This window comes from Pleurodeles waltl, chromosome 3_1 (assembly GCF_031143425.1).
Source record: "Pleurodeles waltl isolate 20211129_DDA chromosome 3_1, aPleWal1.hap1.20221129, whole genome shotgun sequence".
NCBI lineage: Eukaryota > Metazoa > Chordata > Amphibia > Caudata > Salamandridae > Pleurodeles > Pleurodeles waltl.
In genome coordinates this window covers 163,333,259-163,354,379 of record NC_090440.1, presented here as the reverse complement: position 1 = coordinate 163,354,379, position 21,121 = coordinate 163,333,259, and the positions used below count along the sequence as shown (strand labels likewise).

The window sequence follows — 21,121 nt, the reverse complement described above, 5'->3', positions numbered from 1 at the left end:
AATCAAGGGGTTTGTGTTCTTGAGTAAATCAGATATCCCCTGTTCGTGGGCATTCAAAGTGTTAAGTGGAACAGGGGATTTGTCCCATCATTGAACCACCAATGAAAACGATAATTGTCCCACCACTGAACCAAGGGTCAATGGCTTGCGACTTATCAAACAGAAGAGCAGAGCTACACTCTGGTTTAGTACCCAAGCATCCCAGAAGCGTCTGTCTTGACAACAAGTCAAATGCAGAACTGCTGCTAGTTTGAGGGTATTTTAGCCTCTTGTTGACTAAGTCCTATTTATCAATATTGTGGGTATGTAGAGAAAACAAGAATAATTTTCTTGGTATAAAACGTTACTTCTTAATCGTTCTGTCCAAGGATTCACACACCCACCAACAGTCCCCGTGTGACTGTTCTTGCATGAACCAACTTCCCAAAAAGTCTAAAAGCCACTATATGTGGCACTATGACAAGCATGTCCTATTTGACTGCAAACTTTGCATTTTTAAAAGCTGCGCTCATTGATGTATTCCAAATAGCACGCATGCAAGAAGATAAAATTTACAGGAAAACTGAACTGTGATAATAAAAAGGTATTTACTCACTGGTTCAGCAGAAGATCGAATGGCCTGTTCACGGGTTCAGCATTAAACCATGTAAAATGCACAGAAAGTAGGTCACTAAATGAACGGTGTTGGGGTGTACTGTAAGGAGCAATACTTGAAGTGCTACTGTTTGTTGCTTCTGTCTCCTACATTAGCAGTCTGCCTAATGTGCAGGTTTACAGCCCCGGTCTGACAAAACACAGATGTGAGAGGCTTTTTAAGACTATAGCTTTACGGTTAATCTGGACAGCATCCCGTCTGGACTTCAGCCAACAACTAAGATGTAAAGGCACCATTTCTTGTGGCCACTCTAAAAAGCGCCAGAAAACCACCAGGGCCAGCAGCTCATCCAATTTTGCAGCAACAGATTATCACAACATTCAGATTAAGCAAGGTGGATAGACGAATGTCTGACATGCCCCCAAGTTTAATTATTGGGCAATTATTATAAAAGGATGGAAATGCATCAATTTCTTTAACGAAGCAATAGATTACAAGAGCGGACCAACCATATGTAAACCAATCTTAACCTGCCCCAACTCCTACACCACTTCTCTCTGCATGCAAAAAACAGCAATTGCACATTTTTACCCACCTCTTTGTATTGGTATCACACTGCATGGCAGTGATGTTGCGATTCTTCTTCTCTGGGACTATTTGCCTGCTAATACTGTTACTTTCTTGTACGCGCCTCAGTACACAGGCTTCATCAGTTCTGCCTGGTGATAGTGCACCATAATGCCGTGAAGCAATGGAGCCGCTTATCCAGCAAGGAGGCAAGGCATAATAACACCATGCCCAGCCTCAAACACTGTCATGGGTCTCACGGCAGGAGTGGTGAAAATTCATTGTGCTTACACAATGTTCAGAAAAAAAAAATACAATTGAGATGTAGCGAATGCCGCTAGCAAACCACCACTCAGTTTCACAGGTTGTCCTCGTCGCATTTTATCAAAATCAATCAATCACATAATTTATAAAAGTGCGCTACTCACCAGTCAGGGTCTCAAGGCGCTGGGAGGGGGGGGGGGGAGACCGGGGGGGAGCTACAGGTCGAATAGCTATGTTTTGAGGCATTTCCGGAAAAAAAAGGGAAGTCCAGAGTCTGGCATAGGTGGAGCGGTAGGGAATTCCAGGTCTTGGCGGCGAGGTGAGAGATCTTCCTCCGGCTGTGGTGGGGCGAATGCTGGGGACGGAGGCGAGGGCCAGTCAGGCAGAGCGGAGCTGACAGACGGGAGTGTGGAAGGTGAGTGTCGTTAAGGTAGGCCGGACCTGTGTTGTGGAGGGCTTTGTGTGCGTGGGTGAGTAGTTTGAAGGTAATCCTCTTCGATACGGGAAGCCAGTGTAGGTCTCTGAGGTGGGCAGAGATGTGGTCGCGGCGTGGGACGTTGAGGATGAATCGGGGGAGGCGTTTTGGATATGTTGCATTTTCATCTGTAGTTTGCCCGTGGTTCCTGCATAGAGTGCGTTGCTGTAGTCCAGTCGGCTGCTTACCAGGGCATTCTGGTTTTGATGGGAATCCACTTGAAAATCTTGCAGAGCATGCGAAGGGTGTTGTAGCAGGAAGAGGAGACTGCGTTGACTTGCTGAGTCATGCTGAGTGCCGAGTCCAAGATGATTCCCAGGTTTCGTACTTGGGTGGTGGGTGTGGGTGCGGCTCCTAGGGAGGTAGGCCACCAGGAATCGTTCCAAGCGGAGGGGTTGCTGCCGAAGATGAAGATCTCTGTTTTGTCTGTGTTTAACTAGAGGCGGTTTGATTCCATCCAGTTGGCGATGGCGTGAAGTCCATTGTAGAGGTTGTTTCTTGCTGTTGTACGGTCTTTATCTTGAGGGAGATGATCAGCTGGGTGTTGTCTGCGTAGGATACTATGTTGATGTGGTAGGTATCTTGCAATGTTGGAGAGAGGAGCCATGTAAACGTTTAAATGTTTTGGGCTGAAGGAGGATCCCTGGGGGATGCCACAGATGGTTTTGGAGGATTCGGACAGGTAAGGCGGACTCTCTGGGTTCTGCCGGAGAGGAATGAAGAGATCTATTCTTGGGACTTGCCACAGATCCTGGCGTTGTGGAGGCATGTTCGAAGGGTGTGGTGGCAAACAGTGTCGAAGGCAGCGGAGAGCTCCAGGAGGATGAGCGCTGCGGTTTCGCCTTCGTCGAGCATGGTCCTGATGTCATCTGTAGCAGCAATGAGTGCGGTATCAGTGCTGTGGTTCTGTGGTTTCTGGACTATTATAAGGTCCAGTTTCAACTAAAGACCTGCCAACTCCTCTGGTCTACTGAAGACATGTCTGGGGCACTAGATTCTCTCTAAAGAGTTGAACTCTCCTTCAGAAAGCCTTTGGCGAAGTGCCTTGCTTTTCATTTTTTATATCTACTCTGTTCCTGTCGGTTTGCCTGTTTTAACACTGGCAATTGTCTGCCGAGTTGCTACCATCTCTTGGTTGTTGCCTTCACCCCCGAGTGAACCAATGTCATTTCATATTAACTTGGTTCTTAGGGTTACAGGGCCCTATCTGACTGTTGCTACACTTATGCAATTACTCACATAACTAAATCGGCATCTGTTTGTTTTTTTAAATAATGTAGTTTATCAAAAATACCTAAAATTAACACTCATGGACTCTTTCCAATGGATGCAAAGGTCACTTGTTTCCACCTGTACCTTTTGGATGCATCCTAATTTTAACTGTGCAATAGCAATACAAAACCATGCTCAAAACACTGTATATTTATTGTAGAATTAGCCCTGCCCCCTCCCCTTCATTAACCCCTTCCCCGCCAGGGACGTAATGGTTACGTCCATGGCAGCGCCCGTGTGGCGCCATGGACGTAACCATTACGTCCTGGGACTGGCAGTCGGGGGAAGCGCTAGCGCTTCCCCCGAGGGCCGCCCCCAAACACCCCCAGGCCAGGGCTGAAAGGGGAATCCCTTCCCCTTTCACGCCCACCCCCCCCCCCCCCCCCATGACGTCAGCACGCGATCGCGCGCTGATTTCATGGAAAGGGGGAAAGACGCGCTGGAAGCCATTTGCTTCAAGCGCGTCTAAGGGAGAAGGTGAGTTTTTCACCTTCGTGCGGGGTGGGGGTGCTCTGAGAGAGGCATTGAGGGAAAGGAAAGGGTTTTCCTTTCCCTCGATGTCTCTTTGAGCATTCCTGCTGCCCGATCGCGATGCGATCGGGCAGCAGGAATGCCCACTAGACACCAGGGATTTCAGTATGTGTGTGTGTGTGTGTTATATTAGTGTGGGGGAGCGACCCCTTGGGCAAGGGTCGCTCCCCTTTGGGGGCACATGTATTTTACGTCGTTTCTGCCCCCCTGGGGGCAGATTGGCCCTATTTTTAGGCCGATCTGCCCCCAAGGGGGGCAGAAAGCCACTAGACACCAGGGATTTTATTGTTGATTTGTATTTTTTGTGTTGGGGGGCGGCCCCTTGGGCAAGGGTCGCTCCCCTTTGGGGGCACATGTATTTTACGTCTTTCTGCCCCCCCTGGGGGCAGATTGGCCCTATTTTTAGGCCGATCTGCCCCCAAGGGGGGCAGAAAGCCACTAGACACCAGGGATTTTATTGTTGATTTGTATTTTTTGTGTTGGGGGGCGGCCCCTTGGGCAAGGGTCGCCCCCAGGGGCCCTCATGTATTTTTGGGCAGTTCTGACCCCCTTGGGGGCAGAGAGGCCTATTTTTTTTAGGTTGGGGGCAGAATCCCAATAGCGCCAGAAATAGTATGTATGTATGTGTGCTTTGTGTTGGGGGGTGGCCCCTTGGGCAAGGGTCGCTCCCCCCAGGGGCGCAATGTATTTATTGTCGTTTCTGCTCCCCTTGGGGGCAGATTGGCCCTATTTTTAGGCCGATCTGCCCCCAAGGGGGGGCAGAAAGCCACTAGACACCAGGGATTTTATTGTTGATGTTTATTTTTTGTGTTGGGGGGTGGCCCCTTGGGCAAGGGTCGCCCCCAGGGGCCCACATGTATTTTTGGGCAGTTCTGCCCCCCTTGGGGGCAGAGAGGCCTATTTTTTTTAGGCATTGAATCCCAATAGCGCCAGAAAGATATGTTTGTATGTGTGCTTTGTGTTGGGGGGTGGCCCCTTGGGCAAGGGTCGCTCCCCCCCGGGGGCGCAATGTATTTATCGTCGTTTCTGCCCCCCTTGGGGGCAGATTGGCCCTATTTTTACGCCGATCTGCCCCCAAGGGGGGCAGAAAGCCACTAGACACCAGGGATTTTATTGTTGGTTTTTATTTTTTGTGTTGGGGGGCGGCCCCTTGGGCAAGGGTCGCCCCCAGGGGCCCACATGTATTTTTGGGCAGTTCTGCCCCCCCTTGGGGGCAGATATGCCTATTTTTTAGGCCTTTCTGTCCCCAAGGGGGGCAGAATCCCCATAGCGCCAGGGATACTATATGTGTGTGTGTGTGTGCTTTGTGTGGGGGTGTGGCCCCTTGGGCAAGGGTCGCCCCCCCCCCCCAAAGGGTGCAATGTAATCTGGGCGATTTCTGCCCCCTCCCCTTGGGGGTAGATTGGCCTATTTTTTTTTAGGCCCATCTTCCCCCAAGCAGAGAAGACTAGAAACAAGGGAAAATGAAAAAATGGTTAGTGGCGGAGTGTTTGTCAACTGGCGAAGTATTTGCTTTTATGATAATAACAGTTTTTCTCCTTTTTGTTCTAGTTCAAAGCTTTTGCTGACTTTGCTGTGGCTTGTTGCAGTTTTGGCAGTAGTTGTCCTGCGGTTTGCGTAGTTGCATGTTTTAGGTAAGTAAATAAATTTTCTCCAAGTGAGTATTGTTGCAATGCATGAATGACATGTTTGTAGGTGGTGTACTGAATGCAGGATTATGTGTGAAATTGTCCTTAGAGTTATGCACAATGATTATTGTGTTGTCTTATGTCTAATTTGCTTTTTTTTTTTTCTCTTTTTAGTGGGATATCGTTGGTGATTGCTGTGGCTGTGCAGAGTAGTTGCTGGTGAGTCAAGCTTTTTCAGGCAAGTGAGCAGTATAGTTTTTGAGTTTATAATTCTTAGTGATAAACCTATACTTTGTTACTTATCTTACACAGTGCTGGTTGTTGGTGGTGTATTTGTCCAGTTAATTTTTGTAGGAAGGATCATGGCCAGCCGTAGGATGACCGCTCAGCAGGTTGTTAGTGTGCTTTTTGAGTCATCTTCTGACCATGAATATGAGACTGACTCTGCATCTGAGGCAGAGGAGGAAGTGCAGGATTCTGGAAGTGAATTTTCTGTCAGAGATGAATCATCTGATGATGAAGCCACTCTCAGTGCTGATGAAGGGCCTGTTTTAGAGGAGGACAGTGATGTGCCAATGGTGCAGGAGCCAGCGGCTGAAAGGCTTCCCATTGGAAGACCTGACGCATGGGTTGCACCAAACATGGAGCAGCCACAGTTGCCTGCGTTTACTGGTTTTCCAGGGTGTCGAGTTAATACGGAAAACTTTTTGCCCGTCAACTTTTTTGAGTTGTTTATGGACGATATATTTTTGGAAGAGATTGTTGAGCAGACTAATTTGTATGCAGAGCAGTTTTTGAGGGACAACGCTGCCAGACTTAGGCCACACTCTAGAGCTAGCCGGTGGATTCCCACAAATCTGGAAGAGTTGAAAAAGTTCTTGGGTTTAACTTTTTTGATGGGGCTGATAAGGAAGCCGTCGCTGTCTTCATATTGGTCTACTAGTCCCTTGATGGCAACTGCTATATTTCCTGCCATCATGAGTCGTAACCGGTATGAGCTTCTTCTTCGGATGTTGCATTTTGTAGATAATGCTTTAGCCTTGCCACGAGATCATCCTGATTCTGACCGTCTTTTTAAGATTAGACCTGTCCTTGATCATTTGGTAGATCGGTTTTCAGAGATCTATGTTCCAGGGAAAGAAATATCTGTAGATGAGTCTTTGGTCCTGTTCAAGGGTCGTTTGGTTTTTAGGCAGTACATTCCTAGCAAGAGGGCACGGTATGGAATTAAATTGTATATGCTGTCAGAAAGTAGTACAGGATATGTTTATAATTTCCGGGTCTACACTGGTAGGGATTCCAATATTGACCCCCCTGGTTGTCCTCCCACTTTTGGAGTTAGTGAGAAAAGTGTGTGGGAACTTGGTAGACGACTGTTTAACAAAGGTCACCATTTATATGTAGATAACTTCTACACTGGAGTTCGGTTGTTCAAGGAGTTGTTCAGAGTGGACACTGTTGCTTGTGGCACAATCCGCTCTAATCGGAAAGGCAATCCAAAAGAGCTTGTCTGTAAAAAACTTGAGAAGGGACAGTGCAGTGCCTTGCGGAATGATGAGCTGCTAGCTCTGAAATTTGTAGACAAGAGGGATGTATACATGCTAAGCACCATCCATGATGAGAGTACTTCACCTGTGGCTGTTTGGGGTCAGGTTGCCGAAGTGCGCAAACCTGTGTGCATCTTAGAATATAATAAGCACATGGGTGGTGTTGATAGAGTAGATCAGAGGTTAGAACCTTACACTGCTGCTCGTAAGTCTTATGTGTGGTATAAGAAATTAGCGCTTCACTTGTTCCACTTGGCAACTTTTAATGCTTTTGTTGCGTTTAAGGATAGTTCTCCAGAGTCAAGGATGACATTTGTGAAATTTCAGGAGTCTATCATAGCTAGCCTTGTTGTGCTGGAACAGGCAAGAGTTCCTAGAGAAGCAGTGGTGGAGGATGTGGCTAGATTGAAAGATCGTCACTTTGCTGAGCACATTCCTCCCACGGCCAAAAAAAAAAACTTTCCTGCTAAGAGATGTAGAGTCTGTGCTCGAAGAGGTATCAGGAAGGAGACTAGGATGTACTGCCCTGATTGTCCTTCAAAGCCTGGGCTGTGTGTGGGTGGCTGTTTCAGGAGCTACCACACACAGAAGAATTATTGGGAAATTCCGTGAGCGTAAACTGGTGTTTTATATTTTTATATGTTCGGTTTCACGGTTGGCATTAGTCATGTATTCAGTTAGAGCTTTTGTGTTTGTAGTTTTGTACTAATTTATGATTAGTGGTTTCTTTGTTGTTTAAAAACAAAAAAAAGGGGATGGCATGTGTAGAGTGGCGCTTGGCTGGCGGCGTGGGGGCGCTTGGCTGGCGGCGCAGGTGGGGTGGCGCTTGGCTGGCGGCGCGGGTGGGGTGGCGCTTGGCTGGCGGCGCGGGTGGGGTGGGGTGGCGCTGGGCTGGCGGTGTGTGTGGGGTGGCGCTGGGCTGGCGGTGTGTGTGGGGTGGCGCTTGGCTGGTGGTGTGGGTGGGGTGGCGCTTGGCTGGTGGTGTGGCGCTTGGCTGGCAGTGCCGGCCAAACGCCAGTCCACACACTCATCAGCTGGTGTGATTGCTGTATCAGGCATGTGGGCGTATGAAAGTGATGGGCCCTTGACTGGCGCGGTCTGTGGATGCGAGTCTTGTAATGTGCTGGGCCCGTGGCTGGCGGCGTGAATGGTCTAGTGCATGTCATGTATGAAAGGTGTGTGAATGGACTGTAAAGCGGTTGGTGCCTTGTCGTGGCTTTACAGCTCACGAGCTGTGAGTCATTGGTTCAGTTTTTTGGCCTTTCAGTTATTACCAGTGCATTTCACTTTTGTGAAATCTCTTGTTAATAAAATTTGATCTACTGAACCATCACTCACCCTCGTGCCAAATCCAACCAGTATGTGTGGTACAAATGACAAAACCTGCTCCGCTGTAATCAGGCGTCGCAGCACACTTGAGACACGCTAGGTGCCTCGGGTGGGACCCCGATGATGAAGCATGCCACCAACTTGGTTGGTGGGTGAGGGGTCTTCTTCACATAACCTAAGTGTGTTTCTTTTCACAATTTTAGTGTTTGGCACATCACGGACGTATGTGCACACATCAAAGTGATATATTCCAAAAATACCTGTGTTTGGGGGGGGAGGGCCCACCTATGTTTTTGGTCCTGGGTGCGGCCGTCATGTAGGGAAACCTACAAAACCCAGAAACTTTTTAAAACTAGGCACCCCAAGGAGTCTAGGGAGGTGTGGCTTGTGTAGCTCCCCCAACATTTTCTTACCCAGACTCCTCTGTAAACCTCAAAATTTGCATAAAAAAGCATATTTTCCTGATTTTTCTTAGTAGGATCACCGCTCCAGCACAAAATTCCTACTCCCCAGTTTTCCCCTCAGTCTCCCAAGTAAAATGACACCTCACTTATGTGGGTCCCCAAAGCAGAGTCCGTCTAAAGATGTATAAAAGAATATGCCCTTATAAACTTGCTGTGCTATCCCTTCAGGTTTTGGGCCTTATTCTGTTGCAGGCACCTGGCCCACCCACACAAGTGAGGTATCATTTTTATCGGGAGACTTGGGGGAACGCTGGGTGGAAGGAAATTTGTGGCTCCTATCAGATTCCAGAACTTTCTGCCACAGAAATGTGAGGAACATGTGTTTTTTTTAGCCAAATTTTGAGGTTTGCAAAGGATTCTGGGTAACAGAACCTGGTCCGAGCCCCGCAAGTCACCCCTCCTTGGATTCCCCTAGGTCTCTAGTTTTCAGAAATGCACAGGTTTGGTAGGTTTCCCTAGGTGCCGGCTGAGCTAGAGGCCAAAATCTACAGGTAGGCACTTCGCAAAAAACACCTCTGTTTTTTTCCAAAATTTAGGATGTGTCCACGTTGCGCTTTGGGGTGTTTCCTGTCGCCGGCGCTAGGCCTACCCACACAAGTGAGGTATCATTTTTATCGGTAGACTTGGGGGAACATAGATTAGCAAAACAAGTGCTATTGCCCCTTGTCTTTCTCTAAATTGTTTCCTTCCAAATATAGGAGAGTGTGTAAAAAAGACATCTATTTGAGAAATTCCCTATAATTCACATGCTTGTATGGTCACCCCGGAATTCAGAGATGTGCAAATAACCACTGCTCCTCAGCACCTTATCTTGTGCCCTTTATGGAAATGCAAAGGTTTTCTTGATAGCAATTTTTTACTCTTTATATTTCAGCAAATGAATTGCTGTATACCCGGTATAGAATGAAAACGCACTGCAGGGTGCAGCTCATTTATTGGCTCTGGGTTCCTCGGGTTCTTGATGAACCTACAAGCCCTATATATCCCCGCAACCAGAGGAGTCCAGCAGACGTAACGGTATATTGCTTTCCATAATCTGACATTGCAGGGAAAAGTTACAGAGTAAAACGTAGAGAAAAATTGATGTTTTTTTCACCTCAATTTCAATATTTTTCTCTTTCAGCTGTTATTTTCTGTAGGAAACCCTTGTAGGATCTACACAAATGACCCCTTGCTGAATTCAGAATTTTCTCTACTTTTCAGAAATGGTTAGGTTTCTGGGATCCAGCATTGGTTTCATGCCCATTCCTGTCACTGACTGGAAGGAGGCTGAAAGCACAAAAAATTGCAAAAATGGGGTATGCCCCAGTAAAATGCCAAAATTGTGTTGAAAAATTGGGTTTTCTGATTCAAGTCTGCCTGTTCCTGAAAGCGAGGAAGCTGCTGAGTTTAGCACTACAAACCCTTTGTTGATGCCATTTTCAGGGGGAAATCCACAAGCCTTCTTCTGCAGCCACTTTTTCCATTTTTTTTTTTAAAAAACGAATTTTTCACTGTATTTTGGCCAATTTCTTGGCCTCCTTCAAGGGAACCCACAAAGTCTGGGTACCTCTAGAATCCCTAGGATGTTGGAAAAAAAGGACGCAAATTTGGCTTGGTTAGCTTATGTGGACAAAAAGTTATGAGGGCCTAAGCGCGAACTGCCCCAAATAGGCAAAAAAAGGCCTGGCACAGGAGGGGGAAAAGGCCTGGCAGCGAAGGGGTTAAGAAACACAGACTACAAACCGCTCCTTCCTGCACTTCAGTGCTGCAGAGGCAGATAAACTGACAAAAGCCACAAAGAAACAGGGAAGAATACCAACAACCAGAAGCAAACGCCTAGACATTATTTCTAAACTTCCCTTGTATACCTGAGGGTTAAGACAAACCCATACCCTGTATATTTTAAGGTCAACAAGGGTTGTTGCCACAAAGGAAAGGGTTAAAACATGAGACCGTTGAGAGTGCTTCACAGTTCTCGTTTCTGGGGCAGCCTCAAGGTCACACACAGGAAGCCCAACGGAGACTGGCATCCACAGGAAGGGACGGGCTGGCGGCATCCCCCACCCCACCCCCCACATCAGCCACTTGTGGGGTTCAGAGAGGAAGCTACGGAGAGCCAGGAGCACACCTGGTCACGTGAGGGCTGCGGAGGTGGAAACGTCTGGAACCCTTTTATAAGCTCGTTTTTATTCAGTCTGTGGGCTACGGGAAACCACAGTTAAATGCCTGTAATGTGAAGAGGAAGGAAGCGACTATGAAGCAACGCAGCACCAGAAATAACTGACCTCTGTGCTAAATACTAGTTAAACTTATCTGTGAGAGCAGGGCCCGGGTAGGCATACTCTTGTGCACTTGGAGTAACCTTGGCCAGAGCTCTCCTTCTACCGGTCCCAAGTCAAATGTCTCAAATGGCAAACCTCAAAGTAGGAATAGGGAAACCTTGGCTGAACATGCTTTCAGGAGGCCGCCCAAGCAGGGCCCTCTGTCAGGGCAAAGAACACAAGCAAAAAGGTTCTTAGCATACTCAGATGTCCTTGAAATGGCATCGGACCAATGCAATTTGTAATAAAAAAAAAACACCCACGGAGGTATATTCGGATAAAACCTCAATTACACAGAAACCAATTAGGTAACGTTTTTCTAAATCTGCTGCTGGAAATGGCTATTTCGGTTCTATTTATACTAATTTCAAAATAACCTCCGTTGCATTGGTCGTCAGACAATGAATGTCTTCTGCACGCTACCTGGCGTTTGATAGAAGATGATTGCTTTACAAGTTTTGCCGACCCTTTCATTTCGGGTAGAAGGTTTCTTTTTGGGAAGCTTCCCAGATTTTATATATCGTTTTATGGAGCGCTGCTATATTAAGGGTAAAAAAAGAAGAGTAAACACACACACCGTTGAGAGGGCAATGCTTGCAATAAGTTCAACTGGCACTTCCTCTGGGCAGCATTCCAACCCATTGTCCTTTTGGCCTCCACATAACCACAGTTTGGACCCTGCCATATGCAAATCAGTCTTGACCCCGCTCCAATAGGAACAGTCCAGCCCAAACTACCAGGCCAGATCCTCTGTGAACCAGAGTGAATGCCAATCGTTGGGCTTAAAGGGAGCGTTCCTCTCATCACCTTTTAGGTTTCTGATGAACTGTCCTAAGTGGCGAGTCTATGCACAAATGTTGTTCCCATGCTCAGGGTGCCATTGGAACCAAGCTACACTCAACTGAAGAGTCCTAATCAGGACAAAACCAGCCTTGGGTTGCTTGTGTTCCAGTTCAGGCTGGACTGTTCCTATTGGAGCAGGGCCAAGACTGATTTGCATATGGATGGTTTTAAAATTAGGTTGCCTGATGTGCAAAAGAGCAATGGGTTGGAATGCTACCCAAGTGATTGCCTGCGGTTAGACTTATTGCAAGCATTTCTCTCATCCCATCACCTTTTGTGTGATTAAAGGATCAGTGGCCAGACAACAGCAGTTATACCATTTAGACGGCCCAGCAAAGCATCCTGCTTCACTAACGTACACCAAAATCCATGTTTCTTCTGGAGTATCTAAAAAATCTGCAATAAGTAACTTGAGATCCCCCACAAAGGCAATTTCCACCAAATCGTTGACCTCTGTATCTGATTAAAGACTGGAGAAACCCCATGCACCTTAATACAGAGTCTTTTTGCTGCTCCCATCACACTTTTCATTCGAGCACTGTATGGCCAGACACTGGTCACTTGTTGAATGGTTCCTCTTAAAGCATGCCTGAAACTGCCCTTAATGTGGAAAGCCTCCAAGTGTCTACTTACATGTAGATTATCAGGGATGCACTAAAATTGATTTTATTAACTTCTTCAAATGCATACGCTTGTTGTAAATTTACAGTAGCCTCCAATATGTTCAGCAAAGAGAGAGGTAAAGAATTCAAACCAACTTACTTCAGGAAACAAAAGCCCCTTGATATATGGCTCAGCACGTCACTGATATTTCCAGTCCCAAACCAAATATAGGAATAATCCCCGTTATTAAGAGCACAAAACTTCTGGCATCAGAGGCAATACTGCTTATCATAGTTCTTGGTTTTTGTCAGCTTTTTAAAATTAGCCTTACATTTTGCGAATTGTCTAAGCCAACTGGGACCATGAACCCAGTATGCAGTCAAACCGTTTTGCTCAACTCTCTACACATCAGGGAGAGCAACTTGTCAAATTAAATATGTTCCTCAGACTTAGATTTCCATTCTTTCAAGTGACTGTTTGATCTTATTAATCGTCTCATCAGATTCAGGGATGATGGCATGTTCAATGTTCACAGGAACCCACCCAATGCAATGCTAACAGTGGATCATACCCTATTTTTTGAGCTGGTCACTGCCTGAGGCCCCTTCTTTTGTCTACCACCCCCACCCACCACTGTTCACCACTTTTAAGTGACCTCTGGCTGTACACACGAAGAAATACGGTGGCACTTAAGTGTTCTGAAATCCAACAGGGGTCACAGCATTCTGCTTTGTTAAACATAAGAGTGCACTTATTCAGGTCATTACTAATAATACACATTGCTAGTCCTCAAAAACGAATCTTAGGGGCCAGGAAATAGAAGAAAACACCTAAAAGAAATGCTTCCAGTATTCAAGGCTAGCTGGTGTAATGGGTTGGGCATAGAAAAATTTGTCGCCAGTGGGATGTGAAGGTCATCAGGAAGAGGTCCAGCCGGCAGAAGGATCCACAGTGAGTAAGTGTGTTTCAATCAGAGACAGGAGGCTTCTCAGCAGCAGGAGTGTGCATATTTCACAAGCAATTCTGCAGAGTTTTTACATCTACTGATCTGAACTCTTGAGGGCTGAGACGCAAGGCAGTGGTACATAATGGGTTCTGGGGGAACGGAAGTGACAAGAGAATACTGTCGCTTAGTACCAGCAACACAACGGAGGAATTATATGATGGTGTTTACAGGGGGACTGGGAGTGGGAGACAAAGACCTGGAGTAGCAAACCGAACTACATTTTGCAACCCTACAAGCATTTATTTAACTGAAGGCCTCTGGTTCGTGTGGACAGCCTCTTGGTCCAAAATCCTAAAAAAGCAGGCATCGGTCTCATGTAGACTGTCGTACCGTCTGGTTCAATCCCTTATACATTGCTTAGGACCAGCTGGGGAGAACAATGCCCAAGAATTAGTAACTTTTTCAAGTTCATGGACAGGCCACTCATTGATCTGTCATAGTGCTCGTGGAATTTGATCTGCCCTCCTGCGCTGCTAATATATATTAAGGTATATTAGCCTAAAATCCAGGGCTGTTATGCATTGTCGTTGTTGGAGGAATGGGATGACCTCACTGTTTCACATATCCAGGCTAAGTATAACGTGTGACTGGAGTTACTCACATTCTCAAGGTTGTGCTTAGGAAGAATAAGTAATGAGAAACTGGCGTGAGAATTGTACACACCGTAGGCACAATATGAGACCTAAGCTTGCCATTACTGTGCACTCCAGTGTTAATCATTCACATATACATGGATTCTAGCCAGGCATAATACAATTAGTATTAATCATCTAAACGTGTATCAATGATATACTTATAAACATCTGTGCAGGTTAATCATGAATACCACAGTCAGTGGTAAACATACCCGAGATATGGCTCCTGAACTGTGTATGTTAGTGTTTCTTGGACTCTCTCTGGGCACTCTGCGGTTTAAGTTTATTCTTCCAACATGACCCTGGGCACTGAATACAGGTGTAAATATCAGACGCTGCCCTCGAGCACTACGTGTGATCTGTGGCTGCCAGCAGTCGTCTCTCTGCCAGCCGTCAGACCCCTTCCCTCGGCGTGTATACAGCGCTGATCTCCGTGCTATGGGAGCACGTTAGATCGAACATGCAAGTGACGAAGGGGGTCTTACAGCGAGCAAGGGCCCGAGGGTCGCAAACGGAACGTGCCACAGCACTGATCATTAAAACAACAGGGCGGAGGGAGGGAAAACCAGAGAAGAGGACAGAACACCCTAGTGGTCCTGGGACTGAGCGTTTGAGTGAAGTGGTAAGCGGAGGAAAAATAGAGGGAGGAGCAGAGGGAGTAAAAGTGGGTGCAGAGAAGGGGGCGCGAAAGGAGGAGGGCGAGAGAGCAGAGAACGGATGAAAGTGGGTGGAGGGGAAGGCGGAAAGGGGAGACGGGGCGAGGGAAGGTTCGAGAAGGGGTGGAGAGGGGCATGGACCCAAGGAAGAGGGCGAGAGACCGGGCCTACTAGGGGTTCGGGAAGTGGAAGCGGTGGTGAAGAAGGGTGGGCGCGTGGGTGGGTGGTGGAGAGGGCAGGCGGATAATGGAGGCGCAAGAAATAAAGGGAGAAGGTGGGAGGTGCAGAAGCGTACGTGGGCACGAGAGGTGGATTGAGTATGGAGTTAATGAAGGGAGGACAAGAGAACAAGGGGTGGTGAGTGTAGGAGGGAGTGGGAAATGGAGGAGGAGACCGCATGGATCGGTGGGGCGGGAGCGAGAGGAGTAAAAGGGGAACATGCTGGGGTGCAGATGAAAGAAACAGGAACCTAATTAGGGAAAGGGAGGCGGAGGAGTTGGAAGCATGGGCAGTTTTCGAAAGCTGCTGGACTCACGGCTGTTTACATATCCCCTCGAATGGCTGTGCCGCCAAGTTATGAGCGTTTCCAGTATGTGTGCTAGGTCTCTAGCGCCAAGATTCCCTGGGTAATCGAGCGCTCTAGAAATTCAGTTCATTCATTCATTCATTCATTCATTAACATGATATGCAGCGCCAGTAATCTATCAGGAGATGACATCAGTTTAAATGAGTCAACTAACTTGTACGGTTTCTAAGCGCCGCACCCGTTTGCTACTTGTATGGCATTGCATGCATTTCTGTTTGCTGCCTAGCCCTGCCCAGGGTGCCCCGACACTCTGGGTCTTCCTGCATTTGCAATCAATGTGTGGGTGCCAGTGCACGCAGTCTGTTTGTGCTTTTGTTGCTGCTCCTGGCCACCGCAGGCGTCCGAGGCTTTGAAAGCCTCTCTCCCTGGCCCTGTGCACTGCACAGCTCGGTCTCGCACCGCTTGTGCCACAGTGCACGGCAACTGATAGACCAATATCAGACCACCTTCCGTGGACATAAGAGCTGCCAACTTCCTGGGACATATTTGCACACAACCGTCACAGTAAAATAAAAGGTACTTTCTGAGGCGCTAAATAGTTGAAAGACTCACAGAACCTAAACAAGCACTGGCAATGCCAATAGGTTTGGCATCAATACTTTAGTGCTGGCTAAAGCAATCAAAGACACGCCTACTGTACTGAAAACCAACTAAAATGATTGCTTTTGGTACACAAAGCATGAAAGAGAAATGCTTGTGTGACAAATCTGACTAATAGTTCTGGGGACGATGGATACATGGAATATAAACCCTCTGACTGGCACAGGTGGTTGTGCACACAGGCTCAATGACCTGAATGGATGCCCGAACTTTCTTGCTGTATTGTGCACAGAATCATGGCAATGGAAGGATTTTTTTTTTTAATTACCTGAATTCTTAATAATGCGTTTGATTGGTACGAATAAAATTGCTAGTTCAAACCTATCGCTACTTTAACACGTAAGCCCTGTGTGAGCACTCTAGCAGGACCAACTGCGATGGAGGCTGGCTACACGAGGTGGGGATCAAGAAGGGCATATGGCAACCCAGAGGTGGCGGGGCACAGAAAGTGGAAAGGAGTTAAGTATTCCTATGTCACCTTCTGCTTTTCTTCTTACGAGTTTGAAGTTTGATTACAATTAACGTACATACTGCCTCAAAATAGAATCCATACCCAAACTGGTAACCACAGAGTGGGTGTATGCGACTAAAGAGTTTAGAGGCGCGTTTTTGTATGAGAGCCGCAACAGAGGGGTGAAATGTGTATACTCGCTGCACTCTGGTCTAATGGCACAGGGGTGTGGTAACAAATGTAGGAGGAAAGTTTTGCAAGTGTCTATTTTATTTTCACTTTGTGGTAGGCAAAAGGGTATCTATCAATAATTGGCAATAGATATAAGCTAAAAAAAAAAAAAAAAAAAAAAATGATGGTGGACACTTAGGTTTCTGGTGATCTGTCACATGCCTCACACTGCCCCCAAACTATGATTTTGCCCATTAACATGAGAAAGGAAAGGTGGTGCATGCTCATTTGTTACATGCCTGGCACTGCCCCTGGGCGCTGCATGATTTTCTGATGCCAGAAAACTGTACCCTTGACTTTGCATGTTATTCAGCTAAATGCGCCGTGAGGCAATGTACAATACTTCATGCCGCTCAATAACAACACGAACACTTTCTGAATTTTGCAGTGTTGGCTAATGAAGTTCACCTCTGGAAAATATTGACATCCAGTGATTTAGGTGAGGTTTGTGCACAAAATGCACAGAGCACTGATGCTATGTGCACTGCTCTGGCCCATTCAGCGCCCTCCTTTCTAGAGGTGTCGAGGCACGGTGGCGACCTTCCACAATGCTGCAGCCTACAGGCGAGTGAAATGAAGTATTCAACCATTTCGGCCACACTGTACGTGGGGGTGATGGTACATTTTCAACCCCCTGCAACCCACAAGTTCCTTCACCTGGGGAAGGTAGGCTGAGGTTTCCCCACAAGCCAGACCTTCGGTGCAGCTGGCATTGTTGCCTCTGCCTCGCACCCAATTCGCCTTCTCACAGGCTTCACCCGGAGAGCTCTCTAACCTGTTGTATTGTATTTTAATAGTATTTATATAGCGCTTACTACCCCTGACGAGCGGTCAAAGCGCTTTGCGGCGAGTAGCACGCTACTCCGGAACCCAAGAAGAATTAGTGGTGGATTAGTATAGGGAAATAGGAGTACAGTTTTAGTATTATTAGGAGTTAATTTGAGCCGCGGATATGCAAGTTTGTTAGTTGGCTTGACTGGAGTAATGGAGGGGTGGAGGAGGGAAGTATCCAGAAGTGTGAATTGGGAGTTTATAGTAATAGGATTTAGGTTTGGGATGAGTAAGGGGGGGGGTGGAGGAGGAAGGAGTCTGTGGAAAGGGTTAGGGAGATCATAGTAGCAGGAGGGGTTTTGGATGAGTTAATGGTGAGATAAATGAGGGAGAATTTAGTAGGTGATCCATTAACCTTCCCCAAGTTGTTTGTGCTCGAGTCTGGAACAAATCTAGTCGTCTCCTCTGCCCAACCGCCGACCCCGGCTGCACTACCCAGCCCCTCATTTTCATATCAGTGTTGTAAATGTTCTGGGTACATGCGGCATCTTAAACATCTGCTCTTTTCTGTCACCAAAGTTTGTTAACGTACATTTTCACCATGCAAAAATCCAAGCCATCTGGCTCCAGAAGAACTGGGTTTGGAATGTCTTTAGTGAAGCAATCGTGAAACATGCAATACGGAAGCCACGTGCTCTTCTCGTCAGCAGGAGGCCGTTCGCCCAAAACAAATTACCACCCTCAAAGCCTTGGGCCAGAAGGCTGTGATGGGAGGACTCGTGGGGAAAGTTAAACACTTAGTAATGATAACGAGTTTAATTACTCTGCAAATGAAGGTATCCGGAACGAAACTCTGGCAAGTCTGCGTTACTAAAGAGACAGCCAGGATAGGTTTGAGATACGGTGATGTATAGAGTAGAAGGGGAGCCTGCAAGCTGTGCAACGCTGTTCAATAAGGCACTGTTGACTCCTGCGTCTACCACACTTTTCTCCGTCCCTGAATGAAATACAGTAGCAGGGAATCCTAGTTTTTACTAAAAAAAACTTTACCTGACAACATAACAAACAGTAGCGCGACGTCATGTAAAATAACAGTCCACACAGAATGTAGCAATCTCAGAATGATGAAGGAGTTAATGGGCCCTGTCCGACAGCCATACGGGGCCTACAGATTGCGCGCGCACACAACTACCCTATCAACTCATGGACTGCATTAATAATTTGCGTCATATCGCACGTCTGCTGTTTCTAAGCATGTAAATGACATGCACTCAACTGAATATCAACTTTAAAACCGTCCATAAAAATAATTTGCTGCACGAGCATACAACATCATCCCCTTGATTGAAGTGGGCTATAAGTAAAAAATAATACTGCTGTATTAATGGGTCCAACTGTCTCGTTTCAGGATGAACAGCGCTGGCCGGCAATTAAACACTGATAGGATCTAATGAGATAAGCTTTCCTTAAAATCTGCCTCTAACTTTATGAAGGTCATCCTGCTGTAAATAACTGTATTTTGAAAAGTATGGCCTTCATAATGTCCATATGCAAGACTCATGCATAAAACTGCTTCTTCAAAAGGTGCAACTGACTGCATGCACAATGAAAATACTGTACCCGTGCCAGTAATGATTGAAGTACATAAAAGCTACGCCTGGGTGAAATTGTAACTATGCCAGAGAAACGAGTATTTTTGGGTTACTCTTTTGGTGCAAAATTGCAGAAAATTAGGCAACTGACAGTTTGTGTAATTATGAGTAATTGTGTACATAAATCCTACCACAAGAGCAACGAAATAAGTGAGTGGCTTCTGCTTTTTCTCAGTGACATAACATAAAAGGGTGGGGACCCCTGCGCCAGAGAGGCTGCAGGAGATTGTGTTATGCCCCTGCTGCTTGAGTACCATTGCATTTAGCGCTACATTCTTAGCGCAAAATGCATCATCTGGTTCATTTTGGACAGGGCGCATTTTAATGAAAGAAAATAATAAATGCTGGACTACACTTCTCACGTAATCTTGCTATAATTACGCTACAGCAAAATACGTGAGCTGTGCCCACCCCTAATACTTGGCTGTTTGCCAGTCTCATGTCAATAACAATGATTGAGGCCAAGTGCTGAAGATGGAGGGGCATGGGGCAACCCCATCTCTATGAAAACCGTGTTATGTGTTCAATACCTGATGTCATTGGTTAGGTGCTGCATGCTGTACGCTGCATCCACAACATGTGCCTACCAACTGGTAATGACATATGGAACATGACAAGTGCCCATCCTGTAAGTGAGCACGTGCTATGTTTGACTAATATCCCGGCACGTAAAGAACAAGCAACATCACTTAGAAGGGATATATGTACCAAACCTATCCACTCGTTTCTTCCAAACGTCGCCAGGTGTCCCTACCCTCATCTTTAGCATACAGCACCAATCACTCACCTCCAGTAGTCAACAACTGAACTAAAGCATCACACATCTCAGTACTCCCAAACTTTACTCTTCGATCTAAGCACCTTCGTATCTTCCAGCACCCATCCCAAGTACTAGTCAGCCTTTCTTGTGCTCAACCCTTACCTTTATCACCAATACTCCAGTGTTACCTACAATTTACCTTTCAGCACCCCTTTCCACTTTGAAAATCGCTCTTTAACATTCACGGCCCGCCCTTTAGTTTTTAGAGCTCACTCATTCACTATAATCACCCAACCACGGTACCCCGCCCACCCTCAGTCCTTACTACATCCCTCGCTTCCTTTTCAGGGCTCGCCTTTCGCTCTCAGCAGCCAACCCTTCTCTTTCACCGCATCCTTTGCACTGACAGCATCACCCTTTAAGTTCAAGCGCCCTTCCACCCCCCTCCAATCTAGCATCACCCTTCGTTACTCCCACGTTTTCCAATTTCATCACCTCTCTTTGACTACTTTCAGCGTTAACCTCCAACTTCCAGGGCCCATCCCTTCCAGCACTTGTACCACCAAACCCTTTCCTTTCAGCACCTCTCTTTTACTCACAGGGTTACTCTCTACCTTTCAAGACCCAGCCTTTGCATTGCAGCCCTTCTACCAACCAATTCTTCGCATCTGGCACGTCTCATTCACTTCCCGCCTTCCTGTTCTAAACTTTTAGCACTCTTCCCCTGGGGAGCGCCGCCCTCCTCACCTTCAGCACGCAGTCGCGCCCCCCGCTTTGGATGTGGAACAGGCCCTCCTCCTCCTCCGGGCTGATGATGAAGCTTGCGTCGGAGATATCGATGCTGCCAAGCGCCGCTTCTTGTGGGCCCTTGTGGTAGGTAAGGCGGCAGTGTCGCGGGTGGAAGACGAACCAGCGGCTCCGGAAGCCTCTCAGGGGCCCCTTCCCACACAGAAGGGAGAGGGGGCCGCACAGAGGCGCGGGCCCGGGCAGGGCCGGGGCTGCCTCCCCAGGGGCCACAACGGCAGCCGCCTCACCCTCCTCTGCTACGGGCATCTCTGTTCGGCCAGGGTGCTCTCGCTGCCACATGACTTTTGACGCCCTGCAGCTCCCTGGGAAATGTAGTCTTTTTGCACACGGCCCTCCCAGGGCATCACGTGGGCTGTCACGCGCCCGAACTACCTGCCCCATTAGGCGCCGCTGCAACGTTATGAAGGAGCCAGATGTTCCAGTGCCCAAGAGACCGGGGCCAGCGGAGGATAACTGTGGAGCCACGCCCCCGTCTGACTGGAATAGTAAAAGCCACGCCCGCCCCCCTGTCCAGATGTAACTTCTCTCTTGCCCGTGCTTGACTC

At 47.3% G+C, this 21,121-nt stretch overlaps 1 protein-coding gene across 2 annotated transcripts in view; it reads right to left on the bottom strand.

Annotated features, from left to right (window-relative positions):
- TBC1D2B (TBC1 domain family member 2B) overlaps positions 1 to 20,859 on the bottom strand; it is a 209,674-nt gene extending 188,815 nt beyond the window's left edge. The window contains exon 1 of one of the 2 annotated variants that reach the window (XM_069222055.1): positions 20,517 to 20,859. In XM_069222055.1, coding sequence (XP_069078156.1) covers positions 20,517 to 20,855 — 339 coding nt within the window. In that variant the 5' untranslated portion in view covers positions 20,856 to 20,859. The remainder of the gene's footprint in view (positions 1 to 20,516) is intronic. The other variant, XM_069222056.1, reaches the window with a different exon arrangement.
- Between the last annotated feature and the right edge of the window lie 262 nt (positions 20,860 to 21,121).